Here is an 11389-nt window from a genome sequence, read left to right as displayed (position 1 = left end):
CAACACTGGCATTCACAATTTAACACTTTACTTCTTTGGCTCAGTCAATGATCAGTCCAGGCATTTGTAGTTGTTTTTGGTGTTTTATTTTAAATAGGGATGGGAGAAGGGAATAGTGGGATACTCTGAATTAACTATGCACAATGTCGGAGGACTTCTATCTTCATGTACAGTCAGGCTGTGGATTCACTCTGCCACTAAAGGTGAATTAGAATGAAGTCTTTTTCCTAAGATGACTTGGTGAACTATTGGTTATCTTCAGGAGACTCTCCTCAGCATCCTCTATCTCTCTTTACTGCTGACACCCGTCCTCTGACTATCCTACACGTGGGGTGGCTCCCCTCAGGTCAGGCCCTTTGACACGAGTCCCTGTACTCACGATACTGTTTTTCCAGGGTCTCCAGTGTCCCCCTTCAGTCAGCTCTCCTGGACCTCTGGGTTCAGCTCCTCTCATCCATTCCTCCGGCCCTCAGGAGGACCCCCTGCGACCACATGCCACAGCAGAGGAGGCAGCCGTCCCTTCCCTCCGGGACTCTGCTTTCCAGCCAAAGACCCCACAGCACGTGTGCTCCTGGCTTTTATACAGTACCCCAAAATGCACCGAGGCCACTGGCCAATCACCAGGACTGTATCAAAGCCTATGCATTCATTTGTCAGGTTTCCTCCCACTGTCCAACATGCCTCCCTATTGGACCAGTGTGAAACACTCCTCAGATTGAATGAATCGCATACTGAACACACCGAGCAGACCTCACTAACAGAACCTGCTCTCTGGTAAGCAAAGAGCAATATAGATTTACCTGCAGCCCCTCTGGTAAGCAGACTGACCCAAAACTAGCACCTACCTAGGACGGTGCAACATACGTTTCTGCACACTCCCTCCCGCAACGTGTAGAAGTGAACGCAGCTTTACTCTGCACAGGGCTGACCTAAGAATCAGGCCTGGAACCCTGAGAAATACAATGCCATGCACCCCATGTACTGAGCTCATGTATGCTCCTCACTACAACCAAGAACAGCTAGCTTGCACTCTATTACGTTTTTGTTTCTGGCTTTATTACTACACATAGTGTTTAATTGCAGTTCATGTCTTCACAGCGCTGTGTGTTACATTATACACAGGAAAGGAAGTGAGGAGAAATGACAGAGAAATATCCTCTCTTCTATCTCTCCGAGCCTGCTATTCTGCTTCGTCATCACTTATACTGTAAATGGCGGGATTTGACCTTCACACCAGTCCCCGCCCCTCACAGAGAACTCATCCCTCTTCCGCTCCGCCCCCTCACTGTCAGCTGACCGGAGTCACATGACACTCCTCAGCTGGCGGTGTGGTGTGCAGTCAGTCAGCTGATAGCGGAGTGATCATGGCGGGTATGGCTCGGGGAAAGCTGATCGCTGTGATCGGGGATGAGGACACCTGTACCGGCTTCTTACTGGGGGGGATCGGAGAGCTGAACAAGAACCGGAAGCCCAATTTCCTGGTGGTGGAGAAGGAGACGAGTGTGACGGAGATAGAGGAGACCTTCCGGTGAGTGAGTGAGCGGCCTCGGCTGGGATTGTCACAGCTGTGTGCGGAGGACGTATGGAGGAGGGGGGCAGAGAAGTCAGATCGCAGTGTCCATAGGAGGGGCTCCTTCACCACAGGAAGATCCCCCCCCCCCCCTGTCAATGGAATGGACCCTCTGCAGACTGTCAGGACTGGGCTCCGTCCTCTGTATTCACAACACTAGTATTATAGGTTGCTGTGCTCAGACAGTATGGCGCCCCCCAGTGTGTGCTTATAAAATTCCATTTTCCTGGCTGTTACTCTGATCCTCTGATCATTTACTGACATAGAACAAGTATGCCAGTCTGACCGTCCTATATGATGGTCCCTGGAGTCAGCCAGGCAATCAGCATTGTCACATGTCACTGGGTAATGCTGATCCCTATATTTCACCTTTCCTATTTCCATTATTTATTACAGGTACTTATATAGCACCAACAATGTATGCAGCATGTTACATATATATTGTACATTCACATCAGTCCCTGCCCTCAAGGAGCTTACAATCTAAGGTCCCAAACATACATTCATACTTACACATACTAGGGCCAATTTATACAGGAGCCAATTAACCTACCAGCATGGCTTTGGAGTGTGGAAGGAAACCAGAGTACCCGGAGGAAACCCACGCAGGCACAGGGAGAACATGAGACTCAAGGCAGGTGATTTGTTTCCGGAATTTGTTTCTTTCGTGTGAACTGGCCTTAAAACTAACAACCCTCCCCCAGTGCTGGTAGATGGAAGTGCTAACCAGTTAACCACTGTGCTGCCCTATTTCTATACATTTTACAGCAGGTGTACATAGTATTGTCAGTATACGATGGTAGTATAGATTCCTTACAATACAACATCACATTCTCTTTCCAATTCCAAAATCTAATCGGATGACTCTGCAGTTTATTGGAAGAGACACGTCTGCAGAACGCTTCTAACCAGGGTTCAGTAGTCAGAATGTGTCCATAGATTGTACACCCAACCTCATAGCAGTGATGGCGAACCTTGGCACCCCAGATGTTTTGGAACTACATTTGCCATGATGCTCATGCATTCTGCAGTGTAGGTGAGCATCATGGGAAATGTAGTTCCAAAACATCTGGGGTGCCAAGGCTCACCATCACTGTAGAGCTTCAGTATCTAATGCTGGCGCTGTTTTCTCTCCAGTTCTGGGAACTGTTGCTGGAATGTAGTCAGTAGGGAGTGACATGGCCAGGCTTACCCCAACTAATCATATTGTGCTTCAAGAGGTTTTCCTCAATATATTTGCAAGGTGAGGAATTTCCCTTTAAGGGCTTGTTCACACTAGAATGCTGTGCGGGAAACACATGTTTTACGCAAGTTTCCTGCACCGCATTCCAATTGCACTGCCCTTGCAGGCTACAGTGTTAGTGCAATGTTAATGACTCCCCAAATGCAGGCCGTAAATGCAGTGCATTTTTCCACACCGATCGTATGGTACAAAATTGCAGTGCATTTCCAAAAGTAGTGCATGCAAAAATGTTGGTGCAGTACATTTTCAGCCGTTCAAAATGAATGGGGCGGAATTTGCACTGCATGTAAACCACCCAGGAACTGTACAGTATTCCCAAGCAATTCACCTGCAGTTCCTAGTGTGAATGGGCAATTCAGTACAAGAGTAAAAAAAGTAAAAGGGGGTGAACTCTATTCAGACATTTGTCAGCTCTTTATTGGGCTATTACCACGTTAAGATTCAGGATTAACAAAGATCTGTGGAATTCTTTGGGAAGATAATATTCTACCCATGAGGACCATACTTATTCAAAGATATGTGTTGGGACGTTTAACCACTTGCCCACTGCCGCACGACTATTTACGTCGGCAGTCAGCCCCTCACAGGCAGAGTAACGTAGATCTACATCGCTAGCCTGTGAGGGTTTTGGGAGCGAGCGAGCGCACGCCGCCGGAGGCGTGCTCCCGCGCGTGTGCCCGGCGGACCCTCGCCGGGCACTCGCGATCGTCCGTGACAGGGGGAGAAAGGCAGGCGGCTAATGTAAACAAAGCCGCCTGTCAGTTCTCCCTGTGTAAGAATGATGATCACACGATTCTACCATGTAGGACCGTTGATCACTGTTATTACACATCAAGCCACAGCCAATCACAGTTAGAAGCACGCCCCTAGGACACACTTAACCCCTCCCTCTCCAATACAGTTAACTCCTTCACTGCCAGTGTCATTTTTACAGTAACAGTGCATATGTATAGCACTGATTACTGTAGTAATGTCACTGGTAACCCCAAAAATGTCAGTCAAGGGTCCGATCTGTCCGCCACAATGTCGCAGTCCCGCAAAAAAAAACGCAGATCGCCGCCATTACGCGCTTAAAAAAAATGACAATCTTTCCCTTTGTTAGTAAACGCAATAATTTTTGCACAAACCAATCAAAATACGCTTTTTTTTTTTTTTTTTTTTTTACCAAACATACGGTAAAAAAAAAAAATTGGCCTAAAATGTTACATTTTTTTGGGGGGGAATTTCATATAAAATAATGTGAAAAATATTTTTATTTTTGCAAAATTGACGCTCTTTTTTTGTTTATAGCGCATGATCAAAAAATCGCACAGGTGATCAAATACCACCAAAAGAAAGCTCTGTTTGTGGGAAAAAAAGGACGTCAAATTAGTTTAGATACAGCGTCGCACGACTGCGCAATTGTCCGTTAAAGTCACGCAGTGCCGAATAGCAAAATAGGCCCTGGTCAGGAAGGGGCTAAAATCTTCCGGGGTTTAAGTGGTTAATATAGCCACCATTTTCATGTATTAGCTACCACGACTTTTAATGTCAGACTTGCACTATTGTCAGGGTAGAGGGTATTTCAGCTTTCTGTTTCTTGGTCTTTCATTCCTCCTCCTAATGGGGTGACTGTACTCGTATAGTACTGGGGCAGATTCAACTCCTCAGAGTCGGGGGGGGGGGGGGCTACAAAAATGTGGGTTGCACAGTGGTTAGTGCTCCTGCCTTGCAGCACTGAGGTCACTGATTTAAATCAAGTCAGGACACTGCATTGGGTTTGAATGTCCTCCCTGTACCTGCATGGGTTTCCTTTGGATATTTCAGTTTCCCATCACACTCCAAAGACTTGCTGGTGGGTGTGTAGGATGCTGTCTGTATTGCCCATAGTATGTGCGTACAGATCGCAGTCTGCATGCTGGTCCCAACCTGAGCAATTGGGGAGTGTTGAGGTAAGATCTGATACCTGCATTATGGGAAAAAAATCCATGAACATTGGCTATATAAATATATAGTACATTAAAAAAAAAAAAAAAAAAAAAAAAATCATCAAAAAGTTAATTTCAGTAATTCAGTTCAAAAAGTGACAAGCATATATTTCATATAGATGCGTTACACACAGAGTGATATATTTCAATCATTTATTTATTTTTTTAATTTTAATAATTATGGTTTACAAGTGTTCTAGCATTTCCTGGTAGAGGGCTGCACTGACTTTGGACTTGATAAAACAGTAGACCAACACCAGCAGATGACATTGCTCCCCAAATCATCACTGACGAACATTTTTCATTTCATTTGGAAATCAACTTAAGGTCCCAGAGTCTGGAGGAAGAGTGGAGAGGCACAGAATCCAAGTTTGAATGAGATCCAGTATAAAGTTTCCACAGTCAGTGATGATTTGGGGAGCCATGTCATCTGCTGGTGTTGGTCCACTGTGTTTTATCAAGTCCAAAGTCAGTGCAGCCCTCTACCAGGAAATTCTAGAGCACTTCATACTTCCCTCTGCTGACCAGCTTTATGGAGATGCTGATTTCATTTTCCTGCAGGACTTGGCACCTGCCCACACTGCCAAAAGTACCAATACCTGGTTTAATGATCATGGTATCACTGTGCTTGATTGGCCAGCAACTCCCCTGACCTAAACCCCATAGAGAATCTGTGGTATTGTCAAGAGGAAGATTAGAGACACCAGACCCAGCAATGCAGATGAGCTAAAAGCCGATATCGAAGAATCCTGGGCTTCCATAACACCTCAGCAGTGCCACAGGCTGATCGCCTCCATGCCACGCAGTATTGGTGCAGTAATTCATGCAAAAGGAGCCCCGACCAAGTACTGGGTGCATACTAATACTGTGCATAGACATACTTTTCAGTAAGCCAGCATTTCTGTATTAAAAATCTTCTTTCTTTTTTTTTTGTTTTTATTGGTCTTATGTAATATACACATTTTCTGAAATGAAATTTGAAATACTGAATTTTGAGTTTTCACTCGCTGTAAGCCTTAATCATAAAAAATTAAAAAATTAAAAAATGCTTGAAATATATCACTCTGTGTGTAACGCATCTATGTAAAATATGGGTTTCACTTTTTCTAAATGACTGAAATTAACTTTTTGATATTCTATTTTTTTGAGATGTATGTGTGTAATATTAGATATATACACACACCCACCCCTATACTGGACTAATGTCTCAAATATATATAAATAACATCCCCAATGATCAATAAAAGGTTCTACAACAGCCTTTTGATCAGTAGGACTTCTGCTTTTGTTTTCCTCCATACAGTCACATGTTCTGACTGCAGTCATGCAGATTTTCCCCTCTTTCGGGTGTCGTGTGTTGTGGTTTGTGCTCATACCAGAGGCCGAATGTTTACAGTAAATGTTCTGTGTTGGTGGCGATGGAAGTATCTACAGCATTCTGGATTATACAGCTTTTATCTTGTGCATGATTCTAAGCACACACATACACGGGTCTGTGAGAGGTTTTCTTTTAACCCCTCCCTGCCCCGGCATTCCTTTTTAATAGCACCTGAATGCCCAGGGTGTGAGTAGGGCATGATCAGGAGCCAGTCCGCTGGCTGCCGATCATTAGTGAGGGCCAAGAGCTATCTTTGACTGCTTGGTCTCTATGCTGGCAGCGTGTGGTTAGCCCGCTCAGCTTAAACATTGGCCACCTAGTGAGGCGGGCAGCAACAGCAAATGACTGTTCAGTTTTCATTTGAACAGTTTTTGTGGACTTCACTGATGGTATGGTTTCAGTCTACATTTATTTTTTTTATTAAATGTGATTTCCTATGTTTTCTATTTTGTTCAGGAGTTTTCTGCAGCGTGATGATATTGGAATCATACTGATCAATCAGTTCATCGCTGAGATGATTCGTCATGCCATCGATGCCCACAATCTCTCCATTCCTGCCGTGCTTGAAATTCCATCGAAAGAACACCCATATGATGCCAACAAGGACTCCATACTGCGGAGAGCTAAGGGCATGTTCACCGCTGAGGACCTGCGATAAATGCTCATCGTCTGGAGGTTCCTGTTCTGGGCGTTGTGTAACTTTCGCTTCCAGATTTGCACTGTATGTCAGTGACATGTTACTAGTGGAAGCGGTCTGTATGTGTTGTACTTTTTTTTTTTTTTTTGTCTTTTTCCCTTTTAATTTTATCTCCAGAGCCTAAGCTGTATTATTTCATTTAATTATCTGTGTATAAATATTAGCTCTAATCTATGACCTATTGTTTTCATCCATGTTTCGTGACTGAGATATTGAAAAGTTTATCCACTTCTATGAAATTCTATGATGTACAGAGCAGGATACGTATATATAGCACATCAGATTTGTAATGCTCAGCAATGACTCTGTAATAGTGAGTGTTCTAAACATATCTTGTGCTCCTTTACCTTCATGTGTCTTACGAATAAAGGCCTCTCTCTCCCCTGCTGGCTGTTGTATTCCGATAGCTGGCATCCGCATCTGTCAGAATACCTGAACAGTGACTGCATCTGATTGGACAATTTTCAACCCAACTCTTTTCACAAAACTTGATTTGAAAAATCTTTTTTTTTTTTTTTTTAAGCTGGGCAGTGCCCTCAGAGCCACCCACAGCTTGCATTTTTCACCAGTTCAACAGGAATTGTCCAAAATTTGAGCCATTTGTGGCAAACTTTATTTTCTGGAAGAAATGTCTGTTGCCTGTTGTAAGCAATTACACTTTTTTTCAGTTTTTTGGGCAGAAAATATATTGTGAACCTAAGCAGACTTCATGGTCTCTGCTCCGGCAAATATGTCCCCCGTTCAGTGTATTTCACTAAGGGTGCAGGTCAGGCTAGGAATCTGCCCTGACGCCAAAAAAATGTCAGCCACCGCAGACCATACAATCCCAGCATGTAATAAGTGATAACAGCCTCAGCCAAACTCCATATAGGCCACGCCCCCACCTGGTTTCCCCACCCACTGGGCTTAGTTATGGGGGTATTATGACTAAGCCCTGTGCATGGGGTGAAACATGTAAGGGGGTCATGGCCTGGATGTAATTTGGCTAAAGCTGTTATCACCTATTACACGCCAGGCCTGGATGGTGTGCTGTGGCTGCAATTTTGTTTCTCCTTGTTCTGCATAAAATATATTGGTTTTATAGGCTCTCTGTGTGGCAGCTCATACTGCCTGCACCCTTTAGAACAGTTCACTCATGTGCTTTCTCTCCTATAGAAGGTGTTTTGGCCCTGAAAACTTGCAATCTGTAAAAATGAATTCATGTTTAATTTAACTTGCTCACATCATTGTTGTATTGTATTTTTTGTTTTGTGCATTAACATGCCCAAGTAAAAAAAAAAAACAACAAAAACACTTGTATCGTGGTTTTTAGCGTCTGCCCAATGAAACCTGTTTGTCCTTAATGCTCTTTGCATGATGCATAAATAAACATATACAACTAATGCTGCATTATAATGCATTACTGCATGCTCCTAGGTGTGAAAAAGACCTTAAAATATATTTAAAGCTAAAACTTGATTTGCCACCAGTACCCATTGGGAAAAATCTTCTTTTCCTGTCGGTCTCCAAACTAAGGATATCCCTTTCTAGACTATTGTCTCCAGAACAACTGTCCCCCAATGTAAGATTTTATCACTAGCCCAGTTCTGGTGACCCTTCATAATTCTGGATGTTCCCTAATTTTTGTCTTGGGGAGAATAGTTACCAATACAGAGAGTGTCTCTTCCCAACAAGGACACACATCAGAGTTGGGAAGACTCATCACTCCACCTTACAAAATAAAAAAAAGTTTTAGCTTAAAATCTGGAGTTTTTTTTTTTTAAAGTTGGCCTTTATTCACAAGATATGGAGTAAATGAGAAGCCTGAAAGCTGTGTGCTGTACATATTTGTTTTAAAGATCTTTTGCAAGATGTGTATGCTGTTAAGTTATTGATAATATATTGAGTTCTAAATATGAGTGGCTTTTTGTCATGGAAACTGTAAGCATGTCCTAAATTTGATGAATCATTGTTGGCAAATTATAAATGTTTGATGTGTTTTTAATAAATACCATAACAGTGGAAGTCCAACATTTTTTTGTTTACTAAACTGTATTGGACATATTTTTCTGTAGATGAGAGATTTATCACCAATTGGTCACCAAAACAGGATATGTAAAGGAAGGGGGAAAAAAAAAAACCTTGTCCAGTAGCGCAATTCATTTTTAGTTTTGCACAAACCCATTTAAAGTGACTAAATGATCATATTGTAAAGCAAACCATTTAGTTTAAAGTTTTTTTTATTATCTTTTTTGAAGTGATCACATTCCCTCTGTTCTCAGCTGAATAAGAGCTGGGGGGAGGTGAAACAGCAGTACACTGAGCCTCCCGGTGAAATGCTGTGCAGGGGCTAGCTAGAGAACCACAATCTGTTCTCCTGCTTGGTGTGTTCAGTTTTTAATAGGAGAGCAGAGTGACTGGCAGTAACACCAGGGATTTCACACAAAGCAATACAAAGAGAACAGGATACTTTTTTTTTTTTTTTTGTACAAGTACATGGTACAGCAGGAACATATCGGGAATATGAAATGTTGGGCTTACATACTCCTTTTAAGGTTATAAATTAAAGCCTAATTGCATGTTTAAGTTGTTTGTTTGAACCAAACTGGTCCCAACTAACTGTTTTCTTCAATAACGCAAGTGGTGGCTGTATGAACTATGTGCAGCAACCCCTTGTAATGACTTGCAGTGCCAGTCTAAGTGCCTATCTAACATTACCTCTCCGGTGGTCCACTGTTTCAGAAAGGTGCAGACATCCGAAAGGCTCAACCCAGAGAGCAATGCAACCATGCGGTGTGAGGACACCGCACATTGCCTGGCCAGCCTGTAATACTGTATGAAAACAGCCTGGGTGCTTAATCAGGGCAGGTAAGTGCTTCAAAGGATGGGGCTGAGGCCATTTTCATACAGTATTACACCCTGGACTGGCAGTGTCCTCACTCCACATGAACGGTATGTAGCTAAGGTTACATACAGAATACATTGCTGTGTTCTGGCAGCGGGAGTTGATTTCATCCACCCACCTCTTTACCTCACCCCCCAATCAGAGGAAGCTTTGTATTCATTCAGAAAATACAAAAGCTTCCTAAATGGCTGAGCAGTTTTTACCCCAACCTGTTTTTATTTAGGAAGTCTGTGTCCCACTGCTGGAACACAGTTTTGTATACTGCATGTAGCGGATGCTACATACAGAAATAAGCTCTAGCCCACAAAGCTGCTAAATGTAAAATGTATTATGGTGATACCTGGACAAAGATGGTGCTGGTGCAGGGGTAGTGATCTCTTAGAGCCATAGTAAATGTCTGCAAGTACACATTACTTGGTATGTATGCATTTGCATTAAGCTAAGCCTAGGCTCACTAGTAGGTGAAGAACACAAACGTTTAGTCTACATTTAAATATGGTTATGAGCAATGTACTGAAACCCAAATAGTTCAGCTGGGTCAGGAATGGGATCTATTACTGAGGTCCAGTGCTGGGTGAAGTGTTCAGCTTGGCTGGCATGGTGCTTTATAAATAAACAAATAATGCATTACACCCTGCTATATTGCAAATGTTGACTGTTTATTGATCCAAGGACATATCTATCTCCCAGACATGGGAGACACATCATGGATCAATAAACTTTCAACTTTTGGAATTGATGTTAGATGGATCCTGTGAAGCAAGACTGGTTCCTGTATTAGACACTAACCTGGAGAAATACTTGCACCAAAGTGCCATTTAAGCCAGCCATAGATGGTAGGATTTTCTTTGCTGCAACGAAAAATTGCTTGATTCCCCCAACAGCAGTCAGTGTTGATGGGAGAATCCCTCCCACAGAGCTATTGTGTTCTCCCAGCAGGGGTCGTGATGAGTTGTCCCTGCCAGAAGAACACCGTGAATGTTGCTAGCAGCTATAGCTGCTGGCAATAATCATATGAAAAATCTGACATGCTGGTTGTACCAAAGTAGATTGATGGATCGACTTGTGTACAATCAGTCTGCCCATAGATGGTTTGAATCTAAATATAAGACTGAAGAATTAAACCATCTATAACCGGCTTAACTTACTGAAAATCAGTCAACTAAAAACAAACCATAAACCCCATTTAACATCTGCAGTCAGACTCTAAAAAAAAAAAGAGTAGCCAACAGCAATTTATCACAAATTAAAAGCATGTAAAGGAAATTATTCAGCGCTTAACATACTAAATTATAACCTCAACACGCCCCTGCTGGTGTCAATTGGGACAAAACGCGTAGGGATGGACTTGTGACATCATCATGCTGGACGCCACGGCCACTTTGATGTTTAGTGCAGTGTTTCTCAACCTTTTTTCAGTCGGGGCGCCCTTGAAAAGTATTTTCAGCCTTGAGGCACCCCTGCCCAAGGTTTGATTCACGTTACTGTGTATCGCAGAACATGCGCAGAATCGTGCTCTTTCCTTACACACAGACAAATGCTCTGCTCTTTAGGGGTGCCATTAATTCTTAATGGCACCCCACACTTTGGCAAACGTGGGGTGCTTTGGGTGCAGCACAAGTTTAAAAAAAAAGGGTCAGGGACTTCTTT

General features: G+C 43.0%; 1 protein-coding gene across 1 annotated transcript; it reads left to right on the top strand.

Moving 5' to 3' along the window:
• Positions 1–1331: 1331 nt before the first annotated feature.
• On the top strand, positions 1332–7231 carry ATP6V1F (ATPase H+ transporting V1 subunit F). The gene is made up of 2 exons (XM_082256966.1): positions 1332–1528; positions 6615–7231. The coding sequence occupies exons 1-2, from the start codon at positions 1365–1367 to the stop codon at positions 6814–6816; spliced, it is 366 nt and encodes a 121-aa protein (XP_082113092.1). The 5' UTR covers positions 1332–1364; the 3' UTR covers positions 6817–7231.
• Positions 7232–11389: the final 4158 nt, after the last annotated feature.

The sequence above is a fragment of the Pelophylax lessonae genome, assembly GCF_965119305.1.
Source record: "Pelophylax lessonae genome assembly, chromosome: 4".
Lineage (NCBI taxonomy): Eukaryota > Metazoa > Chordata > Amphibia > Anura > Ranidae > Pelophylax > Pelophylax lessonae.
This window is presented reverse-complemented; position numbering and strand designations above follow the sequence as displayed.

Bases quoted from the DNA above. Each gene is read 5' to 3' on its own strand.
- ATP6V1F (XM_082256966.1), top strand. From the start codon at position 1,365: ATGGCGGGTATGGCTCGGGGAAAGCTGATCGCTGTGATCGGGGATGAG. The intron at 1,529-6,614 runs GTGAGTGAGTGA...TATTTTGTTCAG, and splicing joins GAGATAGAGGAGACCTTCCG to GAGTTTTCTGCAGCGTGATG.